The 23838-nt window shown below is 40.8% G+C and overlaps 1 protein-coding gene across 1 annotated transcript in view; it reads right to left on the minus strand.

The window, feature by feature from the left end:
* Positions 1 to 23838, minus strand: part of Pkhd1 (PKHD1 ciliary IPT domain containing fibrocystin/polyductin) — a gene marked incomplete at its 5' end in the record, with an annotated part of 436563 nt that overhangs the window by 381093 nt on the left and 31632 nt on the right. The window contains 8 exons of the mRNA XM_055605696.1: positions 248 to 315; positions 999 to 1194; positions 9743 to 9878; positions 12119 to 12249; positions 19893 to 20168; positions 20795 to 20900; positions 22305 to 22427; positions 23449 to 23633. Of these exons, the coding sequence (XP_055461671.1) occupies positions 248 to 315; positions 999 to 1194; positions 9743 to 9878; positions 12119 to 12249; positions 19893 to 20168; positions 20795 to 20900; positions 22305 to 22427; positions 23449 to 23633 (1221 nt within the window). The remainder of the gene's footprint in view (positions 1 to 247; positions 316 to 998; positions 1195 to 9742; positions 9879 to 12118; positions 12250 to 19892; positions 20169 to 20794; positions 20901 to 22304; positions 22428 to 23448; positions 23634 to 23838) is intronic.

The following is a 23838-nucleotide window of genomic DNA, read 5'->3' on the forward strand; positions in this document are numbered from 1 at the left end:
TACATTTCCCAAATGATGCCAGCTACCTCTCCCTTTTATTACTCTTTAATTTCTGAAACTCAGAGAGCTAAGTCCCACAACTCTTTACACTTTTCAGAAGACAGATGCTCATCTGGAAACCAAAGGAAATCTCTTTCCTTGGCCCCTGCAGCCCTGACGTCACCGGATCGTGAGTTGGGAAATGAAATCTCACTGTCCAGTAATGCAACTTGCTAGATAAATATTATGTGATGTCAGAACCACTCACCCAAAAGAGACCCAGAGCAAGGCTCCATGCTGAAAACTTCAGTGAGGTATTGGATGTGGAGATCAACCCTAGGGAAGACAGGTGGTGTTAGAAAGTACCATGGAGAGTGGAGAGATGTTTGTGGAGGAGCGAATGATGTAAAAGGAGAGCGAGTATCAAAGAAGAAACAGGAGGTGTGGGGGGATTGTCCTGTGCCAGTCTCATACTGCAACAGCAGTCCCATATGCACTGGATACCTTCTAGATTAGCTCAGAGGATTTCTAGAGAAAATCTAGAATGACTTCAAAGATATGGAGGGAGATGAAGGTGAGGCTTGTGCAGTTATTGTAAACCATTTATTCAAAGCCTCAGACCACAGGCACTGCAGCCACAGAGGCTGACCTCCTCCCCACCTTAACCACCTTCCAGAGATTTCCCTTTTCCCAAGCAAGTAAGCCAACATTTTCACCTCTATCAACCTAAGGCGTGAACTGTCCACATAAGATTCATTCATGTATTTTTTTTCTTTTTTTTAATTTTTTATTAATTACACTTTATTCATTTTGTATCCCCCCACAAGCCCCTCCCTCCTCCCCTCCCGATCCCACCCTCCCTTTCTGCATGCATGCCACCATTCATGTGTTTTTAATTCTCAGATCTTTATAACACCACTTTACATAAAAAGAGAAGACACTTAAATTGAAGTAGAGTTTCCCAGATGAGTTGGTAGACCATCAAACAGACCCAGACTTAACAGCAGGGACACCCTTACCCTTGTGAACTGATGCTGACTCCATTAATGAAGGCTGAAATCCTGTGGATGCCAGGCAGCATTGGGGGCAGCATGACCTCCAGTCCCCATGACCTCTGTGCGAGGACCTGAGCAGAGGTGTCTTCCACATGGATTTGCACATCCAGATCTGTGTAGTTCGCCAGCAGCGCCACACCAAGGAACAGAATCTCACCTCCTGTGTCAAGAAGAATATATTTACTTCTGGACTTGAGGCCTCAGCCACTACAACTTTTATGATTAAATAAAGTCAGCCCTGTACATAAGTCTAAGAATTTTAATAGCTATCCATTTTAATGACCTTTTTTATAAATTTTTATTTTTTTATTTTAACTATAGTTTATTCACTTTGTATCTATCCCACCTGTAGCTCCCTCTCTCATCCTCCCTCAATCCCACCCTCCTTCCTCTCCTCCCATGCCCCTCCCCCAGTCCACTGATAGAGGAGATCTTCCTCCCTTTCCATCTGACCCTGGCCAATCAGGTCTCATCAGGACTGTCTGCCTTGTCTTCCTCTGTGTCCTGGCAAGGCTGCTCCCCACTCAGTAGGAGGTGATCACAGAGCCCTTTTTTTTATTTTTTCTTCACAATTTATTCATTATATATACTGATTGATGCTCAACTCCCTCAGTCTCACCTCCCTTCCTCTTCCCCTAATCCCTTTCCCCTAGTCCACTGAAAGGGAGAGTTCTTCACTATTGCCATCTGCCAATAGCTTGTTAAGTCTCATCAGAACTGCTTGGATCCTCTTCCTCCATGGTCTGGCAAAGCTGCACCATCTGGCAAAGCTGTGATCAGACAGTGATAAACTGAGCTCATGACACAGGAAGCCCCTGCTCCCCTCACTCAGAGATTCACATGGAGACTGAGCTACCAATAGGCCACATCTGAGCAGGGCGTCTAGGTCCTGTCCTTGCATGGTAATCTGTTGGTGCATCAGTCTCTGCTGGACCCCCTGGGCTCGGATCTTTTAGTTTTGTTGGTCTCCTGTGGGGCTCCTGTTGGCCTCCAGTGTGGCGCTCCTGTCTCCTCCATGTCCCTCTAATGCCACCCCTCTTTTAGTCCATAAGACTCCCTGCACTCTGCCCAAAGTTTGGCCCTGAGTCTCAGTATCTGCTTTAATCCCCTGTTGGGTGAATCCTTTCAGAGGACCCTCTGGAGTAGACTCCCATGCACCTCTTCCACCACTTCTTGTGTCTATCCTGTTTGACATTCTGAATGAGATTTACGCATCCTCCTGAGGGTTCTCCTTAGTGTTTAGCTTCTTTAGGTCTACAGATGGCTGTCCTATATTATATGGCTAATATCTTCTTATTAGTGAGTGTATACCATGTGTGTCTTTCTGTTTCTCACTCCGATGATCTCTTCTTGACTCATTGGCACAGAGACTATTTCCTGAACAGAACACCAACAGCTCAGGCTCTAAGATCTACAAATAATAAATGGAACCTCATGAAACTGAAAAGCTTCTATAAAGCAAAGGACACTGTCAACAGAACAAGCAGAACAAAACGACAGTCTACAGACTGGGAAAAGATCATCACCAACCCAATATCCAATAGAGGACTAATATCTAGAATATATAAAGAACTCAAAAAATTAGACACCAACAAACCAAATAATCCAATTAAAAATGAGATATAGAGCTAGGCAGAGAATTATATAGAAACACTTAAAGAAATTCTCCATATCCTTGGTCATCAGGGAAATGCAAATCAAAACAACTCTGAGGTTCCATCTTATACCTATTGGAATAGCTAAGAAAAAAAACTCAAATGACAACACATGCTGAAGAGGATGTAGAGAAAAGGGAACCCTTCTCCATAGCTGGTGGGAGTATAAACTTGTACAACCACTTTAGAAATCAATCTGGCACTTTCTCAGAAAATTGGGAATAGCTCTACCTCAAGACTCAGGTATACCACTCCTGGGAATATACCCAAAAGATGTTCCACCATTCAATAAGGACATTTGCCCAACTATGTTCATAACAGCTTTATTCTTAATAGCCAAAATCTGGAAACAATCTAGATGTCCCTCAATGGAGGAATGGATACAGAAATTGTGGTACATATACACAATGGTACATATACACAGCTATTTAAAACAAGGAAATTATGAAATTTGCAGGCAAATGGATAGCTACCGGTTTTGTTTTGGTTATTTTTTTAATGAAATTTTTAACAATTCTTTTAACAAGGTATGGCCTAAGACCTCAAGGGTGTGAACAATGCAAAATTGTTGAGACAACTTAGATAACTTTTCTTCATGTAAAAACAAATTCAGTCATTTGGAGGTTTGTCTTTTAACCTGCAAACAGTGTTCTGTGTTCTTTTCTTCAGCCTCTATTACTGTGCTGATAAAAGCAAAAAATCCATCTACCTGACAACCCAGCCATACCACTCCTGTACATATCTTCAAAAGATGTTCCACCATACCACAAGGACACTTGCTCAACTACGTTCATAGCAGCTTTATTCATAACAGCCGGAAACTAGAAACAACACAGGTGTCCTTCAACTGAAAAATGGATAAAGTGTGGTACATTTACACAATGGAACACTACCCAGCTATTAAAAACAAGGAAATCATGAAATTTGCAGGCAAATAGATGGAACTAGAAAAGATCATCTTGACTGAGGTAACCAGACCCAGAAAGACACACATGGTATGTGCTCACTTAGAAGTGGATATTTGCCATAAAGTACAGGACAACCAGGCTACTAAGCCACAGACCCCAAAAAAACTAAGTAGCATGAAGTGTCAAAGGGAGGATTCTTGAATTTCACTCTTAAGGGAAATAAAATAGCATCTGAGATGGATACAGAGAGGCAACCAGGTGGGGAAGATGATAGAGAGGGGAGATCATGTGTGGGGAGGATAGAGGGAGAGAGAACTGAATTTGGCAGAGGATGGGGTGCAGAAACCTAGGACAAGGGAAACTCCCAGGAATCTATAAGGGTGACCCTAAGAATCCTAGCAACAAGAGATATAGAACCTGAAGTGGTCATCTCCTGTAGCCAGTCGGGACTTTCAGTGGACAGAGCAGGACACCAACCCACACACAAAACCTTCAGCTTAGCCAACCAATGACTGGCTCAACTTGAGTAGCATGCCATGAGAGAGAGCTGACCACTGACACTATAATAATATTCTGCTGTACTTGCAGACAAAAGGCTAGCATAACAGTCATCTGATAAAAACAGATGCAGAGACTCACAGCCAACATTAGGAGGAGCTCGGGGAATCTTATGGAAGAGGGAGAGGAAAGAATAAAAGAGAGCTAAGGTTCTAGGCTCCTGTCTGCAAGCACAGCAGAATATCATTTATAGTGGCAGGGGCTAGCTCTCTCCCATGGGTCTCAGGTTGGAGCAGGCATTAATTAGACATTCTTTCAGTCTCTGTTCTATCTTTATTCCTGCATATCTCATAGGGAGGACAAATTTGGGGTCAATGTTTTTGTGGTGGGTTGGTGTTCCCCTCCCTCCACTAGGAGTCCTGTCTAGTTAGAGGATACCTTCTTCATTCTCCATGACCCTATTACTAGCAGTATCAACTAGAGTCACCCATGTTTCCTCCCAGAAGCCTACCGTGTCACAGAGATGCCCTGGCTCAGTTTCTCATCTCTCTGCAGACCCTCTGTCCTTCCATCCCCACCCATGCGCTCACCAGGTCTGATCACCACCCTCATTTCTCTCTGTGCTCCCTCTCTTACCTTGTTCCCTCTCTTCAACCACTTGCACTGTCTATTCTCTTTCCCCTTCTGAGTGAGATTTAAGCATCTGGGACTCACAGCCAAACATTGGGCGAAACATAGGGAGAAGTAAGGGAAAGGATATAAGCACCTGGAGGGGACAAGATCATCACAAGAAGACCAACAGAGCCAACTAACCAGTGACCAGAGGGTCTTCTGGAGACTGAAGCACCCAAACATAGATCACACATGGACTGGACCTAGACTCCCTACACAGTTGGGCAGCTTTGGGCTTCACATGGCTCTTCTATAAGAGGAGCAGGACTCCATTGCCTGCTTTCTGATTACTCCCCTCTGGCAGGGCTGCCTCACCAGCCCACAGGGGAAGAGGATACAAACAGTCGTGATGTAACTTGATGAGCTGGGTTGGTGAAGGTTGCTCTCTTTTCTGAGAAATAGGGAAGAGGGAGAAGAGGTAGGGAGGGTGGGGACAGGAGGAGAAGAAGAAGGGTGTAAAGTAAATAATAAAATAAATAAATTTAAGAACAAAAGAAAGAGACAGAGAGGTCAAGGACACCACAAGAAAACCTACAAAATCAACTAACCTGGATTCATAGGGGATCACAGCGAATGAACCACCAACCAGAGAGCATGCATGGGACCAACCTAGGTCCTCTACACATATGTAACAGATGTTCAGCTTGGTCTTCAGGTGGGACCTCTAACAGCAGGAGCAAGGGCTGTGTCTGACTCTGTTGTCTGCCTTTGCATCACTTTCCCCTAACTGGACCACTTCATGTAGCCTCAATAGAAGAAGTGGGCCCAGTCCTAGTTGATATGCCCAGGTGGGTTGATATCCATGGGGGTCTCCCCTTTGATAGGGAGGGACTGAGAGGAGAGGAAGTAGGGAAAGTTCCAACAGTGATTTAAATAAACAAATTAATGGGGGGAAATTAAAAAATAAAACCTACATCTCCAGGATATGATACCAACAGCTCTTTACCTACAATGCACCTTTGCACCATCACCCCATCGGATCCTCCCACTGGGTCCTCGTTCGCTTCATGATCTTGTGATAAAAAATGCTAACCAAAATCAACTTTGGGAGGAAAGGGTTTCTTGGGCTTATTGGTTACAGTCCATCATCAAGGGAAGCTAAGGCAGGAACTCCTAAGACAGGAACCTGGAACAGGAACTGAAACTGAGACCGTGGAACACTGTTGATTCGTTTGCTCTCCCTGGCTCTTTCCTTTTCTATATACCCCAGGCCCACCCTAGGGAGGCCACCATCCACAGCAAGCTGAGCCATGCTGTATCAATTTTCTATCAAGAAAATGCCTTGCAGATGACTAGAGAGATGAGTCAGTGGTTAAGAGCAACTGGTATTCTTACAGAGGACCTGAGTCTGGTTCTCAGTACCTATATGGTGGTTTACAATTATCCATAACTCCAGTTCCAGAAAATCTGATACCTGTTCCTGACACGTGTGGTACCCATACATACATGCAGGCAAAATACTCACACACATAAAATAAACGTATCTAAGTAAAAATTTTAAGGAAAATGAAGTCTCTCACAAACACGCCCAGAGGGCAATCTAATCTGGGCAATTCTTCACCCGAAGTTCCATATTCATGGTAATCTTAGATTTGTATCGAGTACACAGCTGAAGCTAATTGCTATCCACTGTCCTGATGAAATGCAATAGGCATTTTGAAACTGAGGAAACCTCAGCCATCAAGGTGTCAGAGCTAAGCTATGGACAAAGTAAGCCTTGCTCTCCTATCTCTGCTTTGTATTTCAAAGGCCTTTTGGTATGATCAACAACTCTGCTGAAAAGTTGTGTATATCATAAACACTGTACATCAACTCTTTCTGCCTGGAATATGTATTAAGTCTGTGACCGGGATACTACAATGGACACAGAGACAGACCTTACCCTCAAGGAATTGTCAAGGGTAGTCAAAGAGCTGAGAAAATCTTGTCAGTAGGGGCAGGTGGGATGGTTCAGTGGATAAATGCACTTGTCACCAAAGCAGATGACCAGTGTGTGATCCCTGGAATCCACATGATAGAAGGAGAGAACTGACTCTCATAAGTTGTTCTCTGAGCTACACACGCATGCACACACACACCTAGAACCCCTGCTTGGATGTAGCCCATGGCAGCTCAGTATCCAAGTGGGTTCCCTAGTAAGGGGAACAGGAACTGTCTCTGACATGAATTCAATGGCTGGCTCTTTGACCTCCCCCAACCCCTGAGGGAGAAGCAGCCTTGCTAGGCCACAGAGGAGGACATTGCAGCCAGTCCTGATAAGCTAGGGTCAGATGGAAGGGGAGGAGGACCTCCCCTATCAGTGGACTTAGAGAGAGGCAGGGAGGAGATGAGGGAGGGAGGGTGGAATTGGGAGGGCATGAAGGAGGGGGCTACAGCTGAGATACAAAGTAAATAAACTGTAACTAATAAAAAATAAAAATTTATTTAAAAATAATAATAATAATGTCAAATTTCCCCGTATACTTTGTAGGAAAAATTAATTAGGTATCCTGATACAGCATATAATCACACATATCTCACACACACACACACACACACACACACACACACACACACACTCTTCAGATCCTTCCTCACTGCTCCATCCTCCTTTCTTCTTCCTATGTTCCCAACCTCCTACTGTGAAATCCAGTGGCTTCAACAGATTTCAAAGAGGACCAAGAAAATGTTGATGATGTAGCACCAGTAAAATACAAGCTTATTTGGATGATACTTCGGCAAGTTTTTCAGGATAGTTGAGGAAAAAAAGCAAATTATGAATGGAAATGCCTCAGTGAAAATCATTCCTTTATAAGCTAATTTTAAAAATCATGGTAAATTACTTTATATATATATACCCTTTGGAATCCATGGAGGACTAGTCTTGGGGCACCCCTATCCCATGAGACCAAACTCCAAGGATGTTCAAGTCTTTTGTATAAAATGAAGTATCTGTATAGAACCTACGCACATCTTCACATATACTGTAAGTAGTCTTTATATTGTTTATAATGTCCTATATAATATAAATGCTATAAATTAGTTGTGATATTATTTAGAAAAAATACTGTACATGTTCAGTACAGACATAATTTTTAAAAATATTTTAACTCATAGTAGGTTGAATCCACATATGCAGAATCTTGGAAACTAAAGCGTCAGTGTGTTTTAAATTAAATTTGTCCCGAAGCTGTTTCCATACTTTGAGACCAAAAGCAAATTACGACCTAAGAAAGAAACTGACATCCTAAATTATGAGTGTGTTTGTGTAACAACCAGCTGAATTTCATCAGTCACCAAATTAGCTTCAGCCAGTCACAGGCAGCTAAGCAATCCAGTCATGATCAAAAGTGAGATGCATTGTCCTGTGATCGGTCAAGCTTTTCCTGAACCTCATTTTATTTTTCTGTCTACAAATGTTGTCAGCCCATGTCAGAGTGACTGCTGAAAAAACAACTCATGAGTCTGTCAAATTTTTAACAAGTGTTTGAGTTGTTCATAGTCAACATTCATTCATAGTCAACATTTCTGACTACAAAAACTACATTTATGTTTCTAGACATTGCATTCGCCCTAGCCCTCTTCCTGCATCTTAGCTTCACAATCACCAGCACCATCTACTGGATGGAGCTATTCAGCAGCCCAGTGTAAAAGAGGCTGTCCCACCGTGCAGCCACACTGTGGGGCTCCTATAGCATGTTCTTTAATCTGCCCACAGGTAGATCCAAAAGCAAGTGTAAACTCTGAAATGACGCCTTGCATGGTATGTATCAATATCACAAATATCAGGACTTGGCAACTCTCAGGCTGATTCTAGATGCTCTCAGGACAGGGTGCATTTGTTATTATCATTAGAGGTAGGATATTTTATTAGAAGCAAAAATCATGGAGACATGATGGTCACATGAGTTCTCCCCCACGCCTTTTCTACCTCACTGGAAAGAATCTGTACCATTTGCGAATTTTAGATGCTTTGGTCACTAGAGGCAGAAAATTCTTCTGTGCTATCTGGGCTGAATAATATTGAGAAGTTAAAGGGTACATCACTCCATTTGTGTACTCTTCAGCTTTGGGAAATGAAAATAGTACCAGAAAGACTGAGTTCAAGTTTTTTTCAGTAGGAAATATGATGATCTTTATTTTTATAATAAACCATAAACTCTAGCATTCAATTAACCAGAAAGAGCCATTGCCAGCTACCATACCTAGTCTATATTAGAATAACCTAATAAAAAATCGTTATAATTCTATTCCAGCACGTCATGTGAATTCCAAATAAACGTAAAACTATTTCATGTGCAAAGTGCTTCTAATATTCTTTTTATACAAAGTAAGTCTTAAAAAAACAAGAATTTCTGGGCACTCAGAGTTCCTGTTCCATAACTCTATTAAACTGCCACAATAGAACCTACCACCAAAACCTATATTCTAACTGTAAAGCGCTGAGTGCTTGGGACCTACAGACTATTAGTGTTTAAATCTCGGCCCCATCACTTGCTAAAGGTGCTTAGGAATAGAGTGCTAAACTCTATTCCTTAGTTTCCTTGTCTGTGAACTGAAGCCATAAATTACTGCTAAGGACTGAAATCTATTGTGAATGTATACATGGGCGGCAGAAGTAAAAAAAAAAAAAAAAAAATAGTTGCTCAATAAATATTTATCGAATACTCGTTCATTTTCAGGAGGGAATAGTCCCATTTTCACAGAAATCAGATATAAGGTTAATTTTTGACAGGTAACCTGAAAATTTTTTCCTTCTGTTACACAATGGGCTGAATTTGGTTTGAATGCCTGTGATCCTAACACATAGAAGAGTAAATCAAGGATTGTTCAAGGTCACTATTAAATAGAGATCCAGGATAACTGGACTAAATAGTGAGATCCTGTGTCAGATAAATAAATAAAATAGTAAATCAAATTCCACAGTCCATTAATTGACTTCTAATAGGATCAAAGGTCTGAAGTGAAAATGGGCTTAAAGTAACATGTATCTTACCTGCTAGGCTGCTTCTTTTTCTGCTCAAAGACACTATCACTGGATTTAATGATGCGACATAAGTAAATGCTCTGGGAAGTACTGCAGAGTGGTCTCCAGTGATCACAGACACATTCACGGTGTATCCATCTTTTCCCTGAAAATCAATTTTAGAATTCAAATCTTTTTTATTATTTATTTTTATATTAATCACAGGTTCTTTACTTTGTATCCCAGCCAGAGCCCCTCTCTCATTCCCTCCCAATCCCACCCTTCCTCCCTCATCTCCTCCCTGCCCCTTTCCAAGTCTACTGATTGGGGAGGTCCTCCTCCCCTTCCATCTGATCCTAGCTTATCAGGTCTCTTCAGGACTGGCTGCAATGACCTCCCTTGTGGCCTAGTAAGGCTGCTCTTTCCTCGGGGAGGGAGAGGGGAGGTCGAGGGGAGATCAAAGAGCCAGCCATTGAGTTCATGTCAAAAATAGTCCCTGTTTCTGACTAGGGTACCCACTTGGATACTGAGCTACCATGGGCTACATATAAGCAGGGGTTCTAGGTTATATCCATGCATGGCCCTTGGTTGGAGAAACATAAAAGACCCCTGTGCCCAGATATATTTGGTCCTTGTGGAGTTCCTGTCCCAGTAAAATTCAAATTTGGTTGGACCTGAGGGTAAAGGAAAACTCTAAGCAGAATCAATCTGAAAATTGCTGATCATGGAATATTTTTTCAACATGCTCCCTCAGCTCCTGCAGAGAGTCAAGAATTCAGACAAATGCAGTATTTAAGAGTATTAACTGTGCCCTAAAAGGTAAGAGCGATGTGCACTTAACATAGTAATTGTTTCTGGGCAGTAAGGTACTTTCAGTATTGTTTATATCTAGCTAAACTATCCATCATTTGTGCGAGTAGTTTCAGATGTGGAAATACTCAGAAAATTTCCTCATGTGCTGTCTTTTGTAAGGTTTTTTTGTCTGACAGATTAAATAATAAAATAAAGAGACACCACTCTTAACCCTCAAGGCTCCAGCAACATGGAGGAAAGTGCTGTGGAAAGAATGTAAGAGCCAAAGGATGAGGAGGTATGCTATGAAATGCTGTCTTCTAAGCATGATATGATCGTCGCATTCATGAATTCGCTGAAGCTTCAGTTACCTAAACAAGACACATATAAGACAGAGGCCATCCACACTCCAGCATCGATGTGGGAAGTCATTCAGAAGGACTCTATCCTGACTGAGGACCTACTGGCAATTAATGGCTGCTGGAAAATTCTTCTGTGGTGTAGCCACTGGGAAGTTTCTCATGCCCTACTAAATAACCATCCCCACCTTATGCTCATTCAAGAAACCCTAAGTGATAGAATTTAGAAAGAAACCCAGGGGAAGTAGAACAGAGCCAAGGGAATATAGGAGTGAGTAAGCATCATCAAAATACATTATATCCATGTATGAAAATGTCAAACAATTTTTAAGTCTAAAGAGAGAAAATATGAATTCTAGGATATAGTGAATTTACTAGTAACAGAAAACATGGAACTGACAAAATAAAATCTACAGAATAAATCCCAGAGATATACAGCCTAAATCAAACCAAGATACAGAACTTCAGTTAAAAAAGTAACAACATAAGGAAATTCACTTAAAACATGGTAGGCTTTTATTATAAGAGGGGAATCAAAGAACTGTAATATACAGGACTCTTAGTGGAGGGAGGGGTACACCAAACTGCCCACAAAAACTTCAGCCCAAAATATACCCTGCCTACTAGATGTGTAAATATAAAGATACAGCAGAGACGGAGGGAATGTCCAACCAATGCCTGATCCAACCTGAGACCACTCCCCTCCATGGGAGAAAGCCAACCGGATACTATTAATGCTACTTTGCTACACTTCCAGATGGGAGCCCAGCATAGCTATCCTCTGAAAGGCTCCACCCAGCAATGACCGAACAGATGCTGAGCTCTACAGCCAAACATTGGAACATTGGGCAGAGTTCAGGGAGGGGAAGAGTTGGGGGAAGGAGAGAAGGACCCAGAAGGGACAGAAGCTCCACAAGAAACCCAAAAGAGCTAACTAACCGGCCCGGGAGATTAGCCTGAGAAAAAATAAATTCCACCATCTGGGGCCAAACTTAAAGCAAGCTTTATTAAATATTAAATACTAACCAAAAGATGGACTTTGGTCAGGACCACTCCGGAATTCACCAGCTGAGTGGCCCAGAAACACATGTTGCAGGGTTTATAAAGAAAAATCCATAGGCAACCCTACTTCCAGATGAGGCTTTGTTATATTCCAAGAACTACAACTCCCAGCATCCCAGAAGTCACCTGGTCCTTGGGTAGGTGGGGCTTACAGGTTAATATAGGATATTACATTAGTAAAGAGTCTTCTTACCCTGGGTGGGGCTTTGCATTGAATTTGTTGTGAATTGCTTCTAATGCTGTCAATGATACATGACTGATTTCCAAATAACACCAGGCTAACACTTTCCAAACTGGAGCCTCGGATGGTAACCCACAGTCCTCCTGTAATAGAAGCAACATTTTCAAATGCATATAGCCACATAGGCAGAAAAAAAGTTACTTACAGGAAAAATTTAAAAGAAATTGAAACAGTAGACTCGAGTCAAAATGCAAGGCAGTGCTCAAACTGCAGGAAAAGACTGAATTGAAATGTAGAAATTATCACACATAAAGGAAGAAATGGTGAGTGAGGGCAGAAAGAGTAGTGAGGCATTCTGGAGACCTTTATGAACAAAATGTAAGGATATATACAGACAGGAGTCAAAGAAGCACATATTATCTGAAAACTTGTTCTGCCCTATATTCTAAATTCATTCTGCCCAGTCCTGGAAACAAAGTCTTTCCCAAGAAACAGTGAGTGAAAGCATGATGGTAGAAAGAGCGATGAAGCCAGAGCAAGGACCTCGAGCTCTGCTGCTACCTGAGGCAGCTCATTTTTAGCATCAGCCTCAAGCTCACCCGTCCTGATTTTCCTCATTATTAAATCCAACAAATTAAAAGGGTTTCCAACAGGGGAAATAGAAGGAGGAAAAGTAGAAAAAAGAACATAATTTTTCTTCTATTTTTCTTTCAATAAAGATTCAACATCTATAAATAAACTTAACAGAAAAACATTGAAAGAAAATTTAAAATACTGCTGAAGGCCTTAATAGATTATATTAAAACTGAAAAAAAAACATAAATAGGTAAAAAGAATAAGTATTGTAATTTCTCTGAATTAAACATAAAAAGCATAGAAATGATTCCAATAAGGCAATGTGGAATTTTTATATAAATTAGACAAGATTTTAAAGTTCATTGAAAAGTGAACAGCAAAAAAAAAAAAAAAAAAAAAAAAAAAAAAAAAAAAAAAAAGTCTCATCCTCATCAGAACTAGCTTCAGTGGACTGGTAATGCTGCTCCCCCATCAGGTGGAGGTGAGCAAAGAGCCAGCCCCTGAGTTCATGTCAGAGACAGTCTCTGTTCCTATTACTGGGGACCCTCTTGGACACTGAGCTACATCTGTGCAGGGGTTCTAGGTTATCTCCATGCGTGGTCCTTGGTTGGAGTATCACTCTCACAGAAGACCCCTGTACCTAGAGTTTTTTGTTCTGTTGCTCTCCTTGTGGAGCTCCTGTCCCCTCCAGATGATGGAAGGGGAGGACGAACTCCCCTACCATTGGACTACAGGAGGGGCATAGGAGAAGAAGAGGAAGGGAGGGTAAGATTGGGAGGGGAAAAGGGAGAGGCTACAGCTAGGAAACAAAGTGAATAATAATAAGTTGACTTTCAGTTACATGTACAGCCATGTACACATAACGGTCAGGCTACAGATGCTGAAACAGAATCCCTGTGTTAGTCCAGATTGCAGTAAGTTTTCCAAAGACCCCTTGTTTTCGCAGAATCCCACAACCCCTCTTTGCCTTGGCAGTTTTTAGAACAGCATAAACATCATCTATTATACACATCTTTGCTGTCATTAGACTTAGATAGAACATTTGAACTCCCTTCAACTTGGCAAGAAGAGGAGCCTGGAGTCCACCACCATTAGGGTGGTGTTTGGGGAATGACAAAGTCTTTCAGAATCATTCAGGGTATTAAAAAGGGAACTGGGGAGTGGCTGAGATGGTTTGTGTACTTGTGAGAGGATGTGATGGGAGAGATTAGAGAAAGAAAATGTTTTTTTAAACACCACTTAGAGATTTGTAAACATTCTCAGCACCACTGCAGGTTTAAAATAAAATGATTTAAAAAAAAAGAGTAAAGAGGCATTCTAAGGACACTAAAAAAAAAAAATTAAAAAATCAAACACAATAAAAAAAAATCAGCACATGTTCAGACGGAGCAGGCAGAACGGGCTATACAGAAAGCAGCTCTGATAAGCAAGTCTACAGGACAAGATGAAAATGTGGCTTCACTCCAGCCACATGAGAAACGATAAAACCTGAATTTGGGGCTCCCATCTTTCATCCAAAGCAAAGTACAAATAAAATAATATTTGGACATAAAGAGAGTAAATGGAAAAAGAATCAAAGAAAACACAGAGGAATTTTATTTTCACATCATTTCAGAGATGAAAAGCCCACTCTGAGTATTTTACAATCTCTAAAGCTATAAACACACTTTATTACATAAAAGTGCTTGTGAATTATAAAAAAATATATAAATTAGATAAATACACTTAAAATATTTAGAAGTTCTTAAAATCAACAATAAAGAACAGTAATCAAATTTGGAAAGAAAGACTGAGATGAGCAAACATCACAGAAAGGAAACTAATAAATGCCTCCTAAAATATGTTCTATTTTTCCTTTGTTAGGTGTTAAACATCAAAACGTTGCAAAAAAACATATTAGTAAGATACAGGCAAGATGTAGGCAATGGATATCATATGGGAAAAAATTATACAAACTTTTAGACTTACTTATCAATGTTCTATTTTATTTTCCAAATGTGAGAGTGTGTGTATGTGTGTGTGTGTGGTGTCTGTCTATATGAGTGTTCTCACATGTGTGACTACACACGTTTATGTGTGTGGGTGCGCATACACGTATGTGCACAGGCGTGTGGAGACCAGAGGCTGATGTCAGAAATCATCCTCCACAGCTCTTTCCCCTCATTCGCTAAAGGAAATCCACCCAGTTAAATTCAGAGCTCACTGATGTAGGTCACTAACTTCCCTAGCTAGCTTACTCAAGGAATGCAGTCTGTGTCTTCAGATTGCATTTACATACAGAACAGATGTTCACTGGTATTTAAGTGGGCTTTCTGGGATCCAGTCTCTGTATAGCAAGCACTTTAATCACCGAGAAGTTTTCCAGCACTATTTATCAATTTGTTTTATTTTTTTTGGTTTTTTGAGACAGGTTTTCTCTGTATAGCCTTGGCTGTCCTGAACTTGCTTTGTAGACAAGGTTGGACTCGAACTCACAGTGGCCTGCCTTCCTCTGCCTCCCTGAGTGCTAGGATTAATGACAAGCACCACCACACCCGGCTACTTATCAAATTTTTAAGTGTATATAACCTCTGAGCCAGAAATCCACTTTTAATTAGCTATGCTACTAGTATTTTCCCAAATATGTAAAATGGTAACTGCACATCCAAATAGAAGATTGAAGTTGCCATAGTAACAGCAGCATGATATTGACAGAAAAGCAGACGGGTACGCCAGTAGAACAGAATAGAGGACCCGAAAGTAAGCTCTCACAGCTGTAGCCATCTGATTCTTGATAAAGATGCTAATAACACCCAATGGGAAAAGAATTTAAAAGTGGTGTTGGGGAAATGACATCTTCACATAAATAAGAATGAGACTCCTCCACTCCTCTCATGCTCCATGCCCATCTTTATGTTTGTCCTACACATTTCCCATCACTCACCTAAGAACATAGTCTTTACTTATTTATTTATGTACTTACTTACTTACTCTATCCCTACCATTACTTATGTCTATCCCTATTCTTTACCTGGCACAAAAACCAAATCAAAATAGATAAAGGCATTAATGTACGACCTAACACTGTGAAAAAAGAAAGAAAAACTTAGGAAAAATACTAAAGAAAACATATTAAAGAAAAACATAGGAAAACACTCTGAATATAAGTATTTAACAATTAATGAAAAAGAGACCATGAGTTTAAAGGAGAGCAAAGAAGGTATATGAGAGGGTTTGGAAAGAGGAAAAAGAAGGGGAAAAGATGTAATTACTTTATAATCTCAAAAATAAGAGAAATGATAAAAAAAATGTGTGTAAGCATAATGATGACTTTCTAAACAGGATTCAAAAAGCTCAAGAAACCATAGTGAGAATAGAGAAAGGATTGTATCAAATTAAAAGGCTCCATGGCGAAAAGGAAAACAATAGAAAGACAGGGTACAAAATGGAATAAAAGATGACAAAGAACACCCAAAATACATAAAGAATTCAAAATATCACAAAAAACGAAAGAATGCAAATGTTAAATGGGCACATGAACTAACAGACAATAATAGAAATAGCCAAGAAGCACATGAAAAAATATGTTCAAGATCTTCGACTGTGAGTTAGATGCAAATCAAAAGCACACTGAGATTCCCTCCAGCTACAGTAACACCCTGGATGTTTCCAAATAAGCCAAGCTGATTCTGAGTCAAGACGCCATGATATTCTTCTGTGTTTTGTTCTCTTCCACAAGATCTCCCTCAGGCTTTCTCCTTCACTTCACCCTGGCCTCTATTCTCCAGTGCCATTTATGTCAATCCTCCAGTGAATGCTAATGGGCATCCTATCTCAATAAAGTCCTCCTTTCCTCTTCATGCCCTCCCCTTATTATTTTTGTTCTACATCCTTATGACCCATCATCTATCCAAGAGCATATATTTATCTTTATTTACCATACCACAGCACTGAGAATTTCTGATGCATGGTGAGAGCTAAATAATTATCCTGATCATGATTTTGTCAATGGCAGTTGTGAGAAATTACAGAGGTAGTGAAACTCGACCATTCATATTTGAAAATGTGTGCTTCACAAGAGCCAGTGCCCAAGAGAAGGCAGCTCTGTCTTAGCCCAAAAGTGAACTAACCAGTCTGTAAGAAAGACTAAGACTATCCTCAAAAGTTTTTATTGAAGAATCTTGCAGAAAGGGTAAGTGGTGACTTTGAATATTACAGACCTCATTTTTATATTTATTCATTCCGTGCTCTGCTTCTTATTTAAATTCCTTTTTGATAGGCCTAGCCTGGTTCTCTTTAAATCCCCATAGCAGGGTTTCACAAACTAGATTATTCATAGAGACATCCTAATGATTCTGATAAAACACAGGTTGATTCAGGAGGTCTAGAAGATTCTGCCCTTCTAACAAGCTCCCAGGTGATACAGATACTACTTACCCAGAGCCACACTTGAAATACTAAGTTCATCATCATCCCACATCGTGCTGTACACAGGCCACAATGAGCATTGACGCAGTCTAGTTGACTGAGCAGGAAATGATTTCATTGGGAAAGTCTAAATGCAATAACAAGGAAACCAACAACAAGAGTCTCTCCCAGATCCTACTGCCTTAGTCTTCATAAAGCACTTCATGTGCATGTGAAATTATCCCTTCTCAGAGTCTCACAACTTTGGCTAAAATGTGAAAAGATGACGCATGATTCTCCAAGCCCTTCAAAGCTTTTCACCATTTATTGCTGCTACATTACCTGACGGGGGCATTCATAACATTCCAGTTCCCCTGGTCTCATTCTTTGCACTGAAAGTGCTTCATTCCAGCCTTGCATCCTGTGAACACTGCCAATCCCAGACAAACTGGAGCAGCGAGTTGCCTATCTGTGAAAATCACTCTACGTGGCTGATTATGTCACCTGCTTGCCTGAAAGATGTCTACCATCAAGCAGTATGGCCCGAGCTGCGAAAGTAACTCTGAAAGATCAAACCTCTAATAAATCTAGTCAGAAGGCTGCAATAAGCCCTACCCTCCAGGCAATAACTCACTGAATAATGAAGAATATGGTCTCTCACTCTGAGCGAAACACATCTCCTTGCTCCTTCCTATCACCACTGCAAGGAGCTTGCTCTTCTGTGCGGAGATGAGAAGGGGTGGGCCGCCTGACTCATTCACCCAAGGCAAAACAGAATCAGAATCAAACTTGTCCTTTGAGCAATGACTCTGGCTACAATGGATCTCTTTAGATTGTACTCTGAGCTTCAGGCTTTGAGCCACCAGAATCCACAATGACAAAATCCAGATTATTAAGATCCAGCTATACCACTCCTAGGCACATACCAAAATATGCTCAAGTACACAACAAGGACATTTGCTCAACCATGTTCGTAGCAGCTTTATTCATAATAGCAAGAACCTGGAAACAACCCTGATGCCCTTCAACTGAGGAATGAATACAGAAATTGTGATACATTTACACAATGGGATACTACTCAGCAATTAAAAACAATGAAATTATGAAATTTGCAGGCAAATGGTAGGATCTAGAAAAGATCATCCTGAGTAAGGTATCCCAGAAGCAGAAAGACACACATGGTATATACTCACTTATAAGTGGATATTATACATATAATATAAAATAAACATACTAAAATCTGTACACCTAAAGAAGTTAAGCAAGAAGGAGGACCTTGGGTAAAAATGTTTAATCCTCATTCAAAAAGGCAAATGGGACAGACATTGGAAGAGGGAGAAAACAGGGAACAGGACAGGAGCCTACCACAGAGGTCCTCTGAAAGACTTTACCCAGCAGGATATCAAAGCAGATGCTGAGGCTCATAACCAAACTTTGGGCAGAGTGCAGGGAATCTTACAAAAGAAGGGAGAGATAGAAAGACCTAAAGGTGACAGGAGCTCCACAAGGAGAGCAACATGAACCATAAAATCTGGGCCTAGGGGTCTTTTCTGAGACTGATAATCCAACCAAGGACCATGCATGGATATAGCCTAGAACCCCTGCACAGATGTAGCCCATGTCATCTCAGTGTCCAAGTGGGTTTCCTAGTAAGGGGAACAGGGACTGTCTATGACATGAACTCAGTGGCTGGCTCTTTCTTTGATCACCTCCCCATGAGGGGGTAGCAGCCTTACCAGGCCACAGAGGAAGACAATGCAGCCAGTCCTGATGAGACCTGATAGGCTAGGGTCAGATGGAAGGGGAGGAGGACCTCCCCTATCAGTGGACTTGGAGAGGGGCATGGGAGGAGATGAGGGATGGAGGGTGGGATTGGGAGGGAATGAGGGAAGGGGCTACAGCTATGATACAATGTAAATAAACTGTAATTAGTATAAAAAAGAAAAACTACCAAGAAAGTAACTTCTAAAATAAAAGAAGAAAGAAAATGAACCATGCATTATATTCTACAGTTAATACATTAGCAAACATAAGCCTGAGTATTTCTGAGCCTGTTATAGTCTAGCTGTGATTTTTCTTAACTAGTGTTGTTCTTCAGAAAATAACAAAATTTGGAAATCTTTGACATGGACATAAGATCCAATCCATGGATCCGATATCGCTAAATGTCACTGTCCTCTGTTCTTGCACTGTGAAAACAGTAGTTGTATTTGCATGCTAGCCAAGTATCCAAGAATACTGAAGAGGCTTGTATGGGGAAAAAATTATGTACAAAGTTCCTAGCTGTGGGCATGATCTATACACTACATTTGACAAATGCTGTTACTTTCAAATGTGTGTTGCCATCTGTTGAATCATTTACTCTCACAGAAAGCAAGGTAAGTCACAAATGAGGTGTTGTCAGGCCATTTAAAGGCAAGGCAGCAGAGGACGGAGAACCTGTGAGCAATGACAGCCTAGAACTCAGTTTTGTACTTGAGCTCCATCTCCTTTCTTTCGAAGCCTCAGGCAAGTCACCTTTCACCTAGAAGTAGCATTGGCGTTGAGGGTTTGAGGGTTTGAGTGTTTAGGATGAATGACTATCCAAGTGACTCATGTTCCAATTACACATGATATCGCTAGCCAAAATTCTAGTCTTGATGTGCCAAGAACATCCATTTCAGGGCTCAAGTATTCTTTATTGGAAGAAATGCTTAGGAAACAAAGAGCTGTCAATCACAAAACATGTGAAATTTATCATGGTATAGGCCTAGCTTTCTGCAGATAAACAGGAACTCTAGCTTCTTTGGAGGGGAGGTGCACAGTGTGGCCCCACCCATTTTACCAATCTCTGCAGCTATAGAAGGCTCCACAGCATCTAGCCTGGGTTCCACTCGCAGGAAGAGGCCTTCTCCACTGGCATTAACAGCGAGGCCCGAAGGTCTCACCAGCATCAAGATCGGGTGCACTCCAACTGGTAGCAGCTCCGTCTCACAGGCCACGTTTGTTTCATTTGAGAAAAGAACTTCACAACTTGCTTTGTTCACCATAACCTGTAAGAACTGGGGATCTCTAGGGAAACCAGCTCCAGTAAAATAAACCAGTAGGTGGATATCGCTACCTAAAAAGTAGTAGGAAGAAAATGTCAAGCCCAAAATCGGTGCAAACACTCCATTTAAGAGACCTCACTCCAACATCAAATGCTTGCTCTCTTTCAGCTTCCCCTCCCCAAACTGAAAAAATCTACAGCTGACTTAGGCAGCAGCATTTGTTATTCTGATAGACAATCCCCACCTTCAATTTCCTCAAACTACCAGTGAAATGCCATAACTTAATAAAATAGTCAATAATAATATAGAGGAAGTTCAAAATGAAGGAAATTAATAACCACACACATATTCCAAATAAGAAACAATATCTGGGATGGAGAAAAAAACTGAGCAGTTAAGAGCACTGGCTGCTCTTCCAGAGGGCCCAGGTTCAATTTCCAGCACCCACAAGGCATCTCACAACAGTCCGTAAGTCCTGAACTCCTGGTCCAGGGGATCTGGCTCCCTCGCACGTGCAAACAAAATCAATGTGCATAAAATAAAAATAAAGAAAAAAAAAGAAACAATATCCTTTTCCTTAAATGGACCAAAAATGCGGCCTCCTTTGCCTCCATCTCTGCTGAGGATGCGGATACTCCCACCCACTACACAGCCTCTAAAATAATCACTGAGTCTAAGTTCCATTTCCAAAGCATACCAAGGGAATAGCACACATAGTCCACTCTGGGAGTTGACTCTTGCTGGTACAGGAAAGAGCAGGAGCCTGAACAGTGAGCTGGTATGTCATTCACTTGTACGGCCACCTGGGGGGAAGGAGGTAAGAGAATTCAAAGCTAACGTATGGTCCTTGTGTACACAGAGGCAGTCACGAAAGTGTGAGCATTTCCTAAATCAAAAGGTCTTTATGATTCATATATCCTCATTTCCTTTTTCTATTTTCTCAGTGAAAAATCCTTACATAAAAATGAAAGATTCAGAGCACAGTAAATGTTTCTCGAGGTACAGATCCATTTGAGCAAATACGTATGTTAAATATATGGCTTTCTGAAAAGGAGTCCTTTCTGGGATTCCCAATCTGACCTTGAACTCCTGGGCTCTGTGACCCTTGTAGACACCTAAACTGTGCATGATTGAATGTGATACATTGTTTATCAAAAGTGTCCTCCTGTCATCTGGCAGTAAATTTCACAAACTCGGAATATACAAAAGCCTTCTATCACTAGGCCCACACTTCATGAGAACTACCTTTTCCTCTTTCATTAATACAGACAACGAAAATAAGCTCTGTCCACCCACCTTCCCTGCAGACCAAAGTGTATTTACACATTTGATTCAAAGTTGCCTCTGTCCTAGGACATGGAAAGCCCTTAAGATAAGACTTTGCATCTCTCCTTTTCAGTGAAACCAGTGCCAACTCAAAGATGGTTTAGAAACGGGGAAGGTAACAAGATATGACTTGATTGATTTTGTACGATTGTTAAAATGGGCTAAACACACACCCAGATGCCATGACAGCTCTGTTAAGAAGGAAAGGCATGCTTGAATGGCACAGGTAACAAAGAACCCTTCAACTTTATTGGAAATGCTTTATTTTCAAAAGATAAAAAGTAGCGGTGGGGGCTGGAGAGATGGGTCAGTGGTTACGAGTATTGTCTGTTCTTCCAGAGGTCCTGAGTTCAATTCCCAGCAACCATGTGGTGCCTCACAACCATCTATAATGAGATCTGATGCTCTTTTCTGGAATGCAGGTGTACATGCAGATAGAGTATACACACACACACATATATATATAATAAAAATCTTTAAAAAGACAATAATGATAATGGGAACCAGCAAGATGGCTCTTGCCTCCCAACCCTAATGACCTGAGTTCAATTCCTAGACCCCATGTAAAGGTGAAAGAAAAGAACCAACTCCACATTGTCCACTGGCCTCCACATGCACACCAAGGCATGTGATCTCCCGCCCAACACACACATCGTAACATACACATACACACGATAATAATAATAATAAACTTAGAAAAATAATAATTATAGTTATCCATTCTCAGTTTCTGTACTTAGTCATTATGCTTCATAGAAGCATAAATTCTGTGGAAGCAAACCAAACTGAAAAAAAAAATTGAGTCACTTAAGTAGAACCAATTGGCTTACACTGAAAACAAGTCAAATTGAAGTACGCTTGGACCTGATGGCCACTCTTACCTGAGGCTCCTGGTTGGCAGTAGCCAACATGTCTCCAAAGATGGGTCCAAGGAAAACTCCGCCATCATATACTACACGAGCAGTCACAGTAGGATTCACCCCAGTAAGGTTTTGATCTGAGACCTGAGATAGTTACACTTCTGATGAATTTGGTTATGGAAGAGAAATCTCATCTTGATGAAAACAAATGGGTGAGTTTTTATTCCACATTACATTTGAAATAATCTCATAGTTTGAGTTGATATGAAATTTTTAATCTAGAAACCTAATAATAAGAAATTATTATAAAATATATTAAATATAATAATATACATATAATACAAATAATAATGTATAAATAATTTTACATAATATATAAATATGTAATATGTACATACATATTTTTATAAATAAAAAGGGGTTAATGAAAGTTGAAGTAAGACACAGGGATATTCCTTTGCAAGAAAAGGTGTCCAAAAAGGCACAAAAAGCCAACATGTTAAATATTGAGTTATATTGCTTCTATGTGCCTGTCTTACTAGTTTGTAACTTAAAATACTAAAATAGAACATAAGAAAACGGTGTTCTGAGATCTGAGCAAAGATTAACACTCTTCTTCCACCTCTCTTCAGGATTGAAAAATCATATATCTCACACTGCCGTATATTTTGGTTAAAACTTCATCGTGGGCTTCATTTTTATAATAAGCAAGTACTAGATGATCATTAGATTATTTTTTCAATGTTCAATATGCAAGAGCATCTGGCTTTGTCATTATCCAAAGACAGCAAATCCTTTTCTACACTCCCTTCTGCCATGCCATCTGCCTATTGATGTTCCAAGTGGATCACATCTGCTGAAATTATCCAATAACAGATGTGGGACTTGATGTGGTGGACACTGACCAACAGCTCCTCTCCCTGCCCTGAGTTAGGAAAGGAAGGACTGGGCTTCGTGAGATGAGATCTGAGCCATGAAATTCATGTTGAAACCATCAGAGTACGGTATGGATTCCCTTTGCTAGAATATTCCAAACATGCCAACAAATAAAAGTAATAACCTATGACCATTTTCACTCATACAGTCCTGACTTTCTTCTTTTTACAAAATTTCTCCAGGGTCCCAAATCTATACCACAAACAACAAAAAGGTTGGGACTACCTACCCTGATAAAGTTGGGCAAATCCCCAGTCTGAGTAGTCCAGGAAAGAGTCCACACATGTTCGTAGCAGGAATTTAGGTCCTTCATCACGGTGAAGTCGCTGGCATGGAGGTATCCAGATGTGAACTCATCAGCCTTGTCCTGCAATAGCTTGTGAAGCTGTCTGGCTGACAGGTGCACTGGGACATCTGGGAGGCAAGTGTTTGGTGCAGAAAACGTGATGCTGATGAATGTGCATTGCTGGTGTCAGCATCAAGGATAAACGGAAGTAAATACCAGGATGCACACTAAATGTGCAGGAGACCTCCAGAGTCAAAATATCACACAAAGGAACCTTCTACCCTAGTTAAGATTCTATCTGTCCCCAGAAGTTGATACCCCCTCTTTAAAAAG

This window comes from Psammomys obesus, unplaced genomic scaffold (genome assembly GCF_907164565.1).
Source record: "Psammomys obesus unplaced genomic scaffold, mPsaObe1.curated_primary_1811, whole genome shotgun sequence".
In the NCBI taxonomy this organism is placed as follows: domain Eukaryota; kingdom Metazoa; phylum Chordata; class Mammalia; order Rodentia; family Muridae; genus Psammomys; species Psammomys obesus.